The sequence below is a fragment of the Netta rufina genome (genome assembly GCF_964035555.1).
Source record: "Netta rufina genome assembly, chromosome: 6".
NCBI lineage: Eukaryota > Metazoa > Chordata > Aves > Anseriformes > Anatidae > Netta > Netta rufina.
Window position 1 is genome coordinate 1,171,695 of NC_140129.1, and position 13,917 is coordinate 1,185,611.

Consider the following 13,917-nt stretch of genomic DNA (forward strand, 5'->3'; position numbering starts at 1 on the left):
TTGGGATGTTTGTTTTGTTTTTGATCTGGTGATAACCCATGAGGTAGGTACTAAATAAATAAATGGAGAGGCTGGAAATAGTTAAGACTTTTTTTCTCTGTGTAACACAGCATAAAATTGTAGTGGCAGAGTTTGGTTTATAATTTGACTTCTTTCTTTGATCCACTCAAACTTAACTGCATGCCATCATAAATAGATGAGGGAATGAATGGTATTAGTCAGACCTTGACAGGGTTCCAGTTACCTACAACCCCTAAAGGCAATGGGAGATGGAAGAGCTGAACACTGTAATCCTAGCATCATATGGCCCACCTTACAGAGGGGATATGTCATAAAGTAGCTTTGGATAGTTTAGAATTAACCTTATTTTTCTTCAGTGAATATTTAGATCATATAGAAGTGTGCTTGACTGTATGAAGAACAGTAAATATGTAGTAATGCTTACTTTCATATGGTGAAATCTTCATTGTAGCTGTAGCAAAAAGCTTGCTTTGAATTCATTTTGTCAAACCTACAGAACTTTGTCTCTGCATGTATTGAACAGATTTTAAAAAGATGCATAAATGGCAGAAGGTAAAAAAAGTAATATAACCTAAAAATAAATTGAGGGTACAAGAGTCTAAAAAACAAGTATTACATCTTTCCTTTGATACTTTTTTTTTTCCTATATCGTGTGCCAAAGGATTTAATGACTTCTGGTCTTCAACTGAATGGATGTTCAGGACAAGAAGCAGCTGTCTTCTGTTTTCAGGACTCTGGGTCGTGTTTGTCTTTACTGTAGTTGCCATTATATTCATTTTTCGAGTCTCCAGTCTACAGCATAGCCCACTTGTCCTTTTCTGTGGATGTTCTCACAAACTTAACTAAGCGTGGGTAGTGTTTCGTTGTTTGTTCCATGTCCGCATAAATCTTCTATTTTCCCTGCCTGGGTTGAAATGCCAAGAAAGGAATAGAAAAGCACTAAAATGTTATATGTTGAATCCCAGATGGCTTTGACTTCTCAAACGAGGCTGACTCAAGCATACCTGGCTCACCGATCCAACACGGCTCCACAGACCTAGGGATCAAACATGAGCAAGAGGGGGAGGTGCTGATGCGCAGGACCCCTGAGCATGGCTTCCTGGAGCCCACCTTGGCAGCAGCCACAACAGAGGGTAGGACAGAGATGAGGAGGCAGAAGTCAGTGAGGCAGTTGCTGGAGGAGGATCCTGGCTCCCTATCCCCAAGCAGAACTTCTTTCCATTCTAGTGTGTGTTTCCGCTATCCCAGGGTGTATTAGCTTCTCTTTGCAATACACGCATCCCCTATATACCTAACATCAGGTCAGGTACTACCTTTTGTTATCACGTGGGCTGGCCTGGGGCTTGCATCTGTGTGGTGAAAGACTGCTTGGCATGGCAAAAAAAAAATAAAAATAAAAATGACAGGGGCAATAGCCAAGAGCTTTGGGATTGCTTGGAAACTTTCTATTACTGAGCATGTTTAATATTCAGAAGGAAAAAATGCACCAGATAAACATGAATCTAGTCCTGAAAAGTAGACAGTGTAGAATATTGGTTGTATTGTGTTTGCAGCTGTATTTGGTTGGCTACAACTTAGTTCCAATAGTGTCTTGTTAGTCCATGGTTTTTTTTAAATTTCCAAGAACAAAGACAAACCTATCTAAGACATTCACAACTGGAGATATTTTTATTTGCCAGTCATTCTTTAACTGAAGATTCATATGCTTACTAGTTTACATGAATGACCTGGCTGCTCTAAAATCAATTATCAAATGAGAAAAATCTTGTGTTTTCAAGAATAAATCAGGTTGTCATGTTTCTGAATGCTTGGGAAACAGTATTTGCTTTTTTGCTCTGTTTTGCTGTCCACATAAATGCTGTAGAGCTTTGTATGCCTGCTCTGCAACCAGCAATAGCAGATAGAGTAGCTGGCAGATACTCACTTTGCTTAAGTTCATCTATTATGTTCTCATCTTTATTCCATGAGAACAAGCATTTGAGCGCTGAAATTTGGATCATGATTTCTCTTCAGAGATGAGAATTAATTTCTTATAAATCTAACTTAATGGAATTTCAAGTGTTTTCCTATTTTGTCTCCTTTTCCATCTGAACAGTCTATCAAACAGTTTTGGTATTTCCAACAATTATAGTCCATCAGTTGATCATAAACAAGATTTTATTTGTGGATTTGGATAGGAGCGAGCTACATAGGCTTCAAATTTGTTCTTCTGGAGAACTTGGAGATTTAATGTAATGTTATCGGAGAATCCTTCCCCTTAATCAGAGGCGTTATCAAACAATAATTAAGACATCATACTTTAGTAGAAGATAGTTGCATAAAAATGTTCAGCATAGATTTATAATCTGTTCCGTGGTGCATAGTGAGTTTGAGCATGCTCAGTAAATAAGTAGTCTTCTAACTTCACTGGTTCAGTTGGTCTTAGTTCATTTTACTAAACTTTGCATGTGCATGACCTGAAGGATATGGAGAACTCCTCAGCTGCAGAGAACCTTCTGGAAAATGCAAAGTAGGAAAGAAGTTGATGTGGCCTTCTAGTCTTAATTTGTTTCAACACCTATATCAATTGAGATGTTACTGGAGAAGTCATAACTCCACATGCTTTATTTCTGTTGAAATTGGTTGAATATACTTTACTTCTTTAAATGTTGGCAGTATACATGTATAACTATGTGCTTGGGCAAATTGAATTCTGCCAGTTGACAGCATGTGGGAAAAGGCCCAGGAATGGAGTTTGGATTGGTTATCAGTATCATGTGTAAATAGAGTGGTCTGTTGTTTTATTGATGCTGACTTCACCAAGTTTTGGTTAGAAAATTTCCTCTCATAAATATAATTTTGATATAAAACGATATAATGAGAATGCTGATCATTTTCATTGACTCTTCAAACTTCAGATATGGAAAGGATAAATAGAATAAAGGTTACTTTAAAAACTGTAATAAAATCCTTTTCAGATCAGTGTTTTGACCCAATAAATACAAGAAGGCAGAAGATTTCAAGAATGACTGAGTAATACCTTACCAAGGTATTCTGCTTTTGGGTGGTGGCAGCTAACCAGTGTGCACTATTTTGAGACAGTGAAGAATGCTGTATATATGTCTACAGGGTTAATTATGTACTGGCATTAATTATGTATTCTTTGGAGAGAGATTTATTCTGAAAGAAGAGTGAGAATCCAGAAGACACGCTGTAGTGCAATCAATGGGATTCCTGTTAGGTTGCACTGTCTCTTTCTCTTCTGGACTTACAGTAGAGAGTACTTGGGAGGACTAGGCTTTTAGGTTCTTTTTGTTAAATCATCTTATTGGTCTACTGGAAACAAACCAATAAACTTCTATGACTTCATCCTGTTTTACCCCCAAACAGAGTATGCAAAGATTGAAATATTTTTGTTTCTGAGGGTAGCTTTTTAGAAGAAAAAGAACATGTACTGCAAAAAGAGTGTTTGCTGAATTATTTCAGTCGTACTGAGAACTTCTGTAGCTACATGGATTTGACTAGACAGAAATTCTCTTGCATGTTGTCTTCTCTATCTTCTTCATTTTTGAGCACTGCTGAGCTGCTTGGGCATTCATATAGTTGCAGCATCCAAAAGCTTGCAACAACCCCTCTCAGTCTTATTTTTTAAAATCTGTGGATGAAATGCCACTTCTTCTGTGTGACTCCTTTGCTTCAGTGTCCCTGACCAGTAATATTTTAGCATTTTGTTACTCAAAAATGTTTTGACATGAACTGTGAGGAAGCATTGAAGAAGCAGTGTTCTTGCAATAACGAAAAGCTTAGCAGTATTGTTGAAGAGATTACCTTGCAAGTTACACATCTTTTGCTGGAATAGAATGGATTGAGAGGGGACTTCAGCTGCTGCTATTGCTGCTTGTAACCAAACATGCTTTCATCCAGCTTTGCATGATTATGAAGAAACACAAATGTTGGTTTATTGAAAAAGTGCTCTTGCTTTTAGTGTGTTACAGTTACCTTGTACTTTTATTAGCATCTTTGATTATGCGTGGGAAGGTTGGGGGGAATGGAGATGTGATGGGTTCTGACTAAAATATCTTGCTGTCTAATGTAAGAAAATACATGTATGTCTCAAGGAGAAGATGATGATCTAGCTTGACCAAACAGAGCAGAGTAAAAGTATATGCATTTTAAATATGGATGCAGAAGGTTAAAGCAAGTAAAGTGTTCTTCACTTTAATAATGGCTGTTAAAGCCTAAGAATATGTTTTGTTTTTTGTTTTTTTCTAAGGTGAAAGGCTTTGCTGAGGAAGGAAGACAGTAGTAACACGAACCTTCTTAAAGGCTGAGTCAAGTAGAACTGTATAATACTGCAGAATAATCTCACATTGCATTGGTGTGAGAGAGGCCTGAGCATGATCTGATTTGGAAAAGGCTAAACATTGTAAACTGATACACAATAATGGTAATTCCAAGGCAAAGCTTCCTAAAAAGAAAAGTAGTTTTAAAACCAAAAGAATAATAAAACCTTTGTTTCTTGTTTGTTGTGGTTTATTTTTGCTTTACACTTGAGAAATGTGAGGTTGGATCAGCCCATATTCCTTCTGCACAGAGGAAGAAACACTGAAGGCTTTGTGTCTGTTCTGTTTGCAATAATGTAAAATGCTCTGTAGCGCTCTGCTAGCGATCTGTGTGAATGGACCAGGTTCTACTCAAATGTTAGAATCTGTGAGATCCTTGCCACTACTTTAACCCCATAAAACAAGAAACAAAGTATCAAACCCAAGCTCCATTTTCAGTTTTGAAACTTAAATGCTGCTCAGTTTTCTACTGAAACAATACCTCCTGTTTTGAGTATTTGGAGCTTAGAAAAAGGACCGGAATTAAGATTTAAAAAACAAACAAACAAACAACAACAAAGTCTTCATTTACAGCCCAAATTAATAATTAATCAAATTATCAGACTGAAAACAAGGGTTTAAGACAGAAGCTTGTCAGTCTTTTTTCTTTAAAATCCCATTCTAAAGCATAAAGCCTCTTACAACTTGAAGTGTTTCAAAGGTTAAATTTCTATTAATACAAGATTTTTTTTCCTCTTAAGAATCTTGATCTGAGATTAAAGCAAATGTGATAGAAGGACCTGGATAGGATTGCTGGAAGTGCAGAGATTATTGAGCTCTGGGAGAGAGAGAACTAGGAATTAGGTTACTCTCCAATAGAAAGTATGGTTACATTGTTTCAAGTGCCAACTATACACAACAGAAGCCTTCTGTCTCTGTTGGAGCTTTGTTGCAGGCCTAGGAATTAACCTAATTCTGAAGCCTACTCAGCACAAACCAGAAGATTTCCTGGACATGCTTGGATCTTGCCTAAAACTAAGATAAAAATAGTCTGAAAGGCTTTATATATGTATATGTATATATACATATAACTTTCTTTTTTTAAAACAAACAAACAAATGTGTTGGCACTAGTACCTGCAGACAGAACTAAAATTAGCCAAATGGGGCCTAATTCTTCTTCTGTGTTTATAGATATACTTTTGGAGATATTCTTGACTGATGAAAATGATGTAGAGGAAAGGCAAATGAAGCTCCAGAAGTACTTATTTTATCATCAGATTCTCTTATTCTGCTATATGACAGAAAGATTACATACTGAGAATCAGGATTTTTTAAGGAAGTGGAAACCAGGTGGATCAGCAAATGACGTTTGTTTTGACATTGTGTGCATCTCTGCATTCATGTAACCTGAATGCTTACTATGTGTTCTGATTGGTTTGGGGTTTTTTGGTTGTTCCCTTTTTATTAATAGATGCTGAAGGTGTAAATGGAAGAGAGGAATCTGTGAACCTTAACGATGCTGATGAAGGATTTTCATCGGGAGCTTCCCTCAGCAGCCAGCCGGTTGGGACCAAACCTCAATCATCTGTATCCCAGAAGGGCAGCTTAAGGAAAACAGCAAGTGGACGTTCTGCTAAGGATAAAGAAACCTGTTCTGCAGCAAAATCTAATGAGAGCCCTCGAGATTCAGTAGCTCGGAAGCAGTACATACACCAATCCACTGACCTTGGTGCAGATATAATTGAGATGACACCTACTAAGAAACACCTCAGCCTGCCTGCTGGGCAGGTGGTGCCAAAAGCCAACAGTTTGAGCCTGATCAGGACCGCCAGTGCTTCCTCCAGTAAATCATTTGACTACGTCAATGGCAGTCAAATAGGCTCCAGTGTTGGAGTTGGTACAGAAGGTGTTACCAATCTAGCCGCTGGCAACACCAATCGGTTTTCAACTATCAGCCTACAGGAGGACCGGCTAGGCCAAGCTGGGGAAGGTAAAGATCTTCTCCCGCCAGGAGCTCCCTTAACCAAGCAGTCTCGATCTCCAAGTTTCAATATGCAGCTGATATCCCAGGTGTAACTTTATCTCCCTTCATTAGGACTCCCTCTTTCCCCTAAATCCCCAGGCAAGTTCATCCTTAGGCAAAACAAGAACCATCATCCTGCAGTGTGAAAATACTGACTGTTGTGATCTTGTTTGATTTGGTCTAGCTATCATACTGTATTACTGAAACAGCAATAATTCTTCCCTCACCTTTATTTTCCCCCCCTTGTAAAGATGGTTGTGAAGCAGTATATAATGTACTGTATGCCTATTTCCATGCCTTCCTTTCTCCTTGGGTGACGTGCAATCCATCGTAGGCTGATCAGTCCCATTTCAACACTGTGAGACTGGAGACGCCGGCGGAAATGGTGAATGTGATCCCTATGAGATGATGCTTTGGCTCTGTTAAGAAATAGAAACGGGTTTGTTTTCTTGGTCTACAGTACTGCAAAGACTACTGGATCATGACTTTTCTTTCTCAGAACCAGGAGTGCCTCAGAGATTCTGATGTGACTTTGGACCTCTCTGAGTTTGTGCAATCAATTCTGGGGAGGGGATCATCATTGCTGCTCCTGGCTGCCTACAGCACTTTTTCATTAAAATGAGGGTAGATTTTTCTTGCCTGCCCCCAGTCTCTCATCCCAGAAGCTTTTGATGTTCAGCAACTGAGACATGCGTATTAACAAGTTGTTTTCCCTCAGAGAGAGGATTGTAAGTAGATAATGTAGGTTACAATGCACTTCTAATGGCGTTGTAGCCATATGTAATGTTATGTCTTCCCTTCCAGGACACAGGGTCATTCTGTATGTAGACTAAAATCTAGACAAGACCATGCTGTTAAAGCAATTTGGTTTGTAAATGGGAGGGAGACACTACTTTCCCAGGAGCTAATGGCTGGCTTTGCTCCATTTTTGTTATTGGTGTTCTTGTTATTGTTGTTTTTCTTGTGAGGTGGTGATCACTGAGATGAAAGGTGTATTCGGGTAAAGAGTATTTCTCAGGCTGCTTTCTATGGTGTCATGGATGTTAGACATCCCCAACTCACTCAGCTACTTTCTCAGTGTCCCCAAATTCAATCATGGAGTCACTTTAAGAATCTTGCAGTCCAGACAGACCATCTTCTTAAGGGGCTGTCTCAGGGATAGAGACAATAGTTTGCTAGAAATACTGAAGCTTTAATGTGAAATGCTTTTCTAAAAACACCGTTTGCACAAAGGGGTACTGATAGTCCTTTTTTCCAGAAGGATCACACTTCATTGCCTTGATATATCTAATCTGTTAGGTTTTTTAATTGTTATTTTAGTGGATAGGCCCCTTCTCTAGAAAATGCAAAACTCATGCCATTGAGCCAAGCCTTGAATGTATATGACTGGTGTACAGTGGGCACTGGCTGGTACTTACGCTACGGAACACTGTTTGGAAGCACATTTCTGATTACATAGGAAAATGTTTGTCATCCTCTCCCTCTCTAGATTGCTAGAGAGCAAAGGGGAAAGTTCATCCTGTATTCTTAAGTAATGTATGGTATCCTGGAAGTTTACAAATTTAAACGTACAGGAAAGAGTTATGATCTTCACATGGGCACTTTGGTTTCACTGTCACTGTGAAGAATAAACATAAGCTGTTAAAAATAGCAGGTTATCTTTGAATGACAGATAGACAGAAATTCAGGACAATAACATGGTGTAACGTTGCTGGTATTTTTTTCTTTTTTGCCTTTGAGCCTCTTTCAGATGGAACTTTTTTTTTTTTTTTTTTTCAATTTTACATTAAAATTAATTTAAATATTTGACATGTTTTTGTGCTTTGACAAGTCACTTTGGCAGTCTAGTCTTAAGAACTCCACATTCATAAAGAAATAAATTAAATGGCAGCTGGACTAATGCAGAAATTTAGTTAGAATAAATAGAATCATCAGAAAGAAAGCCTTACTATTTCAAAATTGAACTTAATCTTTAAAGGCCACAAGAGATAGAACTAAGGTAAAGGTGAGATTAAATTATGAGGAATTTTCTGTAAGAATGTCAAAAGCTATGCATGATTTGACTCTGCTTAATTTATTTTGTCAAGTTTTGCTGGTGGAGACAATTGGCAGGTCATGGTAGTGCAGAAATTCACTTGCTAGTTTGTTTCCTGAAAGTGTAAATTTGTTTTGTAGAGACCATCACGCTAAGTTTATAAGGACCAAATGATTAGCGTAAATCTTTGGGAAATAAAAGGTTAGGATTATCAGCTGTTTTCTGAAGAATTACTACGCTTTATTATGCCTCTGCCTTTAAAAAATGGGATTGCTCATTAGCAAGGTTCTCTAGTTTCTCATTTTACTGTTATAAACATTCCCAAAGACATTTTAGGACACTTAAATCGAGTCAAATTTCACAAAACAATTTTTTATACCCTTATGGGTGGGGTCCAACAAAATTAAACTATTTCAGGAAAGAGAGACACCCCACTGACTCCAGATGGGGAAGTCAAATGTACATACGTTTGTAGTTAAATCTTTAGTCAAATTATAATTTAAAATATTTTTGCAGTTCTTGTTTTGATGATGTGCCTTTTGTTACAGTTAAATGCATTGTATTTTGTTCCTGTGTATATGTATTCCTACCTGCACAAAGCTTTAAAAAGAGTTCAAATTTATTCCTATTAAAAACTATATATAGTTTTTGCTATGTGCAACATCCATAGCTAATCAAAATTACCATTTGAGTGCAGTGTTTCATTTGTGGGAGCTTTTGTCGTTCTTCAGACATGTGCTGGTCAACATCTGTCTTACAAAATGAGTCATCACTTACATCTACAAAACAGGTGAAATAACAGGCTTTTCCAGTGCTGTTTATCACATTTATCTTTATCGTTTCTACACGGCTCAAACCATACCAAGTGTGTCAAGATTGTAATGAAACTTTTATACAGTGATGCCCAGTGCACTTGAAAGTATTCTGGAAGTAATAGAAATGTCTAGGCTGAGAGAATAATGTGTTCTTTATGATAATGTGTTAAATATTAAACAAAGTACAAAACATATTCAAATGTTCTGATACCTGTGACAAATATCTAGACTTAAACATCTTTATCCTGAATTCACTCAGCTGTGTCTTGTTTTAGAATATTTGGTACTCAATGTGAGACACTAGATTTACATTTCTGCACCATTTCATCGCAGCTGCAGCATTATACAAAAAGGTCAAAAAGCAGAACACTACTTTTTTCCTCTGTGCATGTGCACATACTTCTGATTCTTAAGTGAGGAAGTCTGAGGGTTATATGTAGATGTATATACATGTGTTAGTAACTAATTATCCCTTGATAAAGTTTTTACCATATTATGCTGCCATTTTGCCACTCATTTTTCTTGGGCGTAATAAGAAAATATAAAATGTTGGGATTGCGCACTCAACCCCATTGATTAGCCTTTTCAGGAGTTTATTTTGAGCTGCTTTTGGTTGAATGTTGAGCCTCTTTTTTGTTTTCATCCTGCAGGCAGCAAAACGGTGAGGGAAAAAGGCCTATAACAATGAATGTTGCAAGATGAAGTTTTAAATGGCTTTCTTATTCTTTTGATTTGGAGACTTTTTATGTCACTGTCTGTTTTAAGTGCAAATTTCTTTGAACACCCTTTCTGATGTGAATTTGAGAAAAATTTTAACAGCCTGCTTCATTCTGTAATGCTGAACGTTGTTGCAGCCAGTAAGCATTAGATGTAGTACTTGTAGCTTGCAAGTGTGTTGGTCTCAATTACTTAAATCTAAAATTTCCAACGTACTCCTGCTAGCTTTAACACAATTAAATTCATGTTTTGACAGCAAAAGAGTGAGGGGAAAAAAAAATGTTTTCTGACAATGTATTTACTTGCACTACTTATGAATACTGGAGTTTACAGGGACTGTTTTTTTTCTCACCATGTGAGGTTTACTTGTGTGTGGGTAGGTACATACATTTGTCACGTATTGACAATCAATTGCCTCAACTGTGTCTATATTGTATGTAAATATGAACATATTTTTCAAGATTAAGGGGGAAACCTGCACCTTAATGGTGGTAAAGCTGCTCAGTAGTAAGGTGGCCCCAACTCTTGCCCCTTTCTGTCTCCAGATAGTATGTGGTTTGTTTTACTTCTTTAATGAACATTATTAGTGTTCCTGGAAAACTATAGCTCCAGGGAGCTTTTCCTCAACATTTAATGTATAACATATTCAGAAATTAGTTTTGGAGTAGACTATTTTATGCCATGACTGTATTTTAACCGAAGAGTTTAAACTTTTGCTATTTTATCATGAACTAATAACCATCTCTTTAAGTGTTCGGGTGTTTTATTTGTGCTCACAAAGCAGAAATTTTTGTTTGGCTTGGTTTACAAATTTAAATTAACTTGAAGAGCAAGTAGGAACCAAGTATAACTTCTTGAATAGAATTCTAAAAATCAAGCACTACAAACTTGATAATCTATAAACTCATAATCGTGGAGGAGGTGTGGCAAACCATAATTGAACGTGCTTGAATAGAACGGGTGTGCTGCATAGTGAACCAAAAGATGTTTCTGATGTTTGTAAATCTGATAGTCTCATCCTTAAATTCTGCAATTCTGTCATTGCCAAAAATATTGCTACCTTGGCATGCTTAATGTAGCACTTAAAACCATTAGCTACATCTCATTGTAACATCATTGGAATAGTTTGTGTTGGAATGGTAAACATGGCTTTTTTTTTAATGTCTTGTTTAGGATGACAAAGTTACAAAACTTTATTCCTTTCCAAGCATCCTAAGCAGAGGGCTGATCTGAATGAACTTGTGTTTTGTTCTTGTTTGATATCAAAATGTTCAACATTTTATATTTTTTCCAGTATTTTAAATGCTGTTTATTTCTAGTATGTGCGCCTTAATTTCTCTTTTTTTTTTTTTTATTAAATTAAGAGAAATTTCTCTAACTTTTTTTTGAACTAATATTAATTTGTTGTCCCACTGTCAGCTGAGTAAATTTAACTATGGAAAGCTTTTTTGTAGATGATTTAGAGGAACAGATACCAGCATGAGTGTTGTGTTAGTGAATGCATACATCAATCTGTCAAATTTGCAGCTGAAGAGCTAAAATACTCACCTGTCCCTTATACAGTGATGGAAAACAGTGGAGAGCTGTGAGCAACTTGGTTCATTAATAGTTTATGAAAGAAAGCAGTAAATGGGTTTTGCAAGACTGATATGTATGATGATTTCCACTTAGTTGTTATAAAATTTTATTTTAAAATAAGTCTTGGAACAAGCTTTCAAAACATTGCAGGTAGCCATTTCAGGTAAACTTTTCTCTTAAGTTTGGGAAGTGTCAAGGCCTGCTGTCATCTAATACGTTAGAAGTTCGGAAGCAAGCTATAGAAGTCTAAGGTACTACACAGCTGCCAGGAATGGGTTTAGTAAAAATCTGTCCCATGTTATATGACTTTATTAGAGATTTAATGTAGAAAAATACAATAATTTCTGCTTTTGTTATTTCATTTATTTTCTTTAGGGTACAAAAAAACATGATTTTTTTACTGTGGTCATCAGATTTTACAAAACCTAACATTTGAGGGACCAAATGAATTCAAAAACAGGTCCATAAATTATCTGTTCTATCATAAAGGATTACTAAGCTATTCCTGTGAGGAGCTGCTAGTGACAACACATGTACAGTAAAAACTTTGTACAGTAAAACCTTAGCCTACATTTTAGCTTGTGCATGATGGGCAAAGTGATTAAATCAAGTTGTATTAAACAACTACTTGTTTGTGAGCGCCCAGTGTTTTATAGTCAGTAACATGTAAGCAATTTAGAGCAGAGTGTCTTTGCATTTTGATAATTAATTTACTTCATATTTTGACTCTTGAAAAGATGATTAATTACCTGTTAAATTGTGGTATAGATTTCACAGAGGTTTTATATTATTATTATTTATTTATTTTAGAAAAGCGATCAGGGAAGATTTCTGACTTGTTTGTGATTACTTTCTAGTAAAGTGACCATGTAGTGCTTTGTTATGGAATGAACCTTTCTTTTAGGTTGGTAGTGGATCCTGTCCTGTGTGTTTGAGTCCTCATCCTTCCCAGAACTGATCGCAAAACAGACGGATTAGTATGGTTGAAGCAACCTTTTCAAAGAAAAATTGTTCTAAAAATAAGTAGGACTTAGGAATGACAGAAATACTGGCTGTTGACACTGTTCTTTCTGTTTAAGTGGTTCCTATTGTGCTAGAACTTTCATGCTGTTAGTTTATGAAAAATTCAAGTATTAGAAACTTTGAGTAAACTTACAGTAGATGTGTTAGCAATCACTCAAGATAAACTACTTCTCAAAGTATTAATAGATTGCTAGTACTGGGGTGCGTCCCTGTGTTTTTTGTGTGCCAGTGTTCAATGATTACTTTGAAACGACTTTTTTTTACTGTTTACTTGCGGAAGGTGCATACTTTTGGGATGGATGTTACTAGCTGGCTATTTATGAAGAAATACCACATGATTAAAAAGAATTGAGTCATCTAACTTTTTTTTTCCATATCAATGATTCCAGGAAAAAGCTAATAAAGATTTTTAATAATTAAATCAGATACTCTTAATACATTTTAGATTTACTACAGTGGCTTTTATTTGCTATAAAACTAAATCTAGGTACCCCATGCTGCATTTTTTAAATTTGTAATTCTATTCTACAAATAATCTTTTTGCTCTGTATTGTCCTTGTAAGAATACAGGATATGCTGTCAATTTTACTAGCAAAAAGAAACATTCTGCAAGGGTTAAAAGATAATTTTCTTACTTATTCTGTCATGCCAGGTTTGTTTCTCTGAACTAAGGTTTCTGAGGATTTTTACTACTTTGTGATCTTATCTCTGTCATAGAAGGAGCATAAGCAGCAAGTAGCCCACTTATTGTGGACGAATAGGCTAGACAAAAGGGCATGGATTAGTAGCGTGAGCCCCTCTTCACCAGGGTAGCCCTGTGTGTTGGTGTGAATCCCAGGTGTTCAGGATGCAGTACTGGTGAGGAACTAAACCGAACAGGTTTTTAGTAACCACGACCTCTGCTGTATGGTAAGATGTTCTTTAACCTGGGACCAGGGAAAATCTCCCATCTTAGACCTGAAGATGGCACGTATCAAAGATCATGTTATTGGTGCATGTAAGCCATTATCTTACCTGTCTTACTGAACTGGTTAATGCTGTTGACTGTTGTTGAAATGTGAAATGTAGTTACTATTGACTCTGTAAATACCTGCCAGAGATGAAATATAATTATTTTAAATCATTGTAAATAGAGATGTATAAAACTCGACGCAATCTGCAATGCAGAAAAAAAAATTATATATATATATAAATATATAACGATGTTAAATAAATATCGTGCTGTTTCTGAACAGAGCTGTGTAGGGTGCCAGTTGACTTTTATTTACATATTTATTTGTAACTTGGGTCTGCGTTGGGCATGTCAGCTGAGGCGGGGGAGGGCGGGGAGCCGCGAAGGCCGTGGGGCCGGTGGCGGCTTCGCGTCGCCACGGCAACCCTGGGCGCCCGCGCGCGTGGCTGG

General features: G+C 36.8%; 1 protein-coding gene across 2 annotated transcripts in view; it reads left to right on the forward strand.

The window, feature by feature from the left end:
- Positions 1-13,747, forward strand: part of HYCC2 (hyccin PI4KA lipid kinase complex subunit 2) — a 59,221-nt gene extending 45,474 nt beyond the window's left edge. For both annotated transcript variants that reach the window (XM_084289378.1, XM_084289379.1), the window contains exons 13-14: positions 987-1,154; positions 5,796-13,747. In XM_084289378.1, the coding sequence (XP_084145504.1) occupies positions 987-1,154; positions 5,796-6,400 (773 nt within the window). In that variant the 3' untranslated portion in view covers positions 6,401-13,747. The remainder of the gene's footprint in view (positions 1-986; positions 1,155-5,795) is intronic.
- The last annotated feature ends 170 nt before the right edge of the window (positions 13,748-13,917 follow it).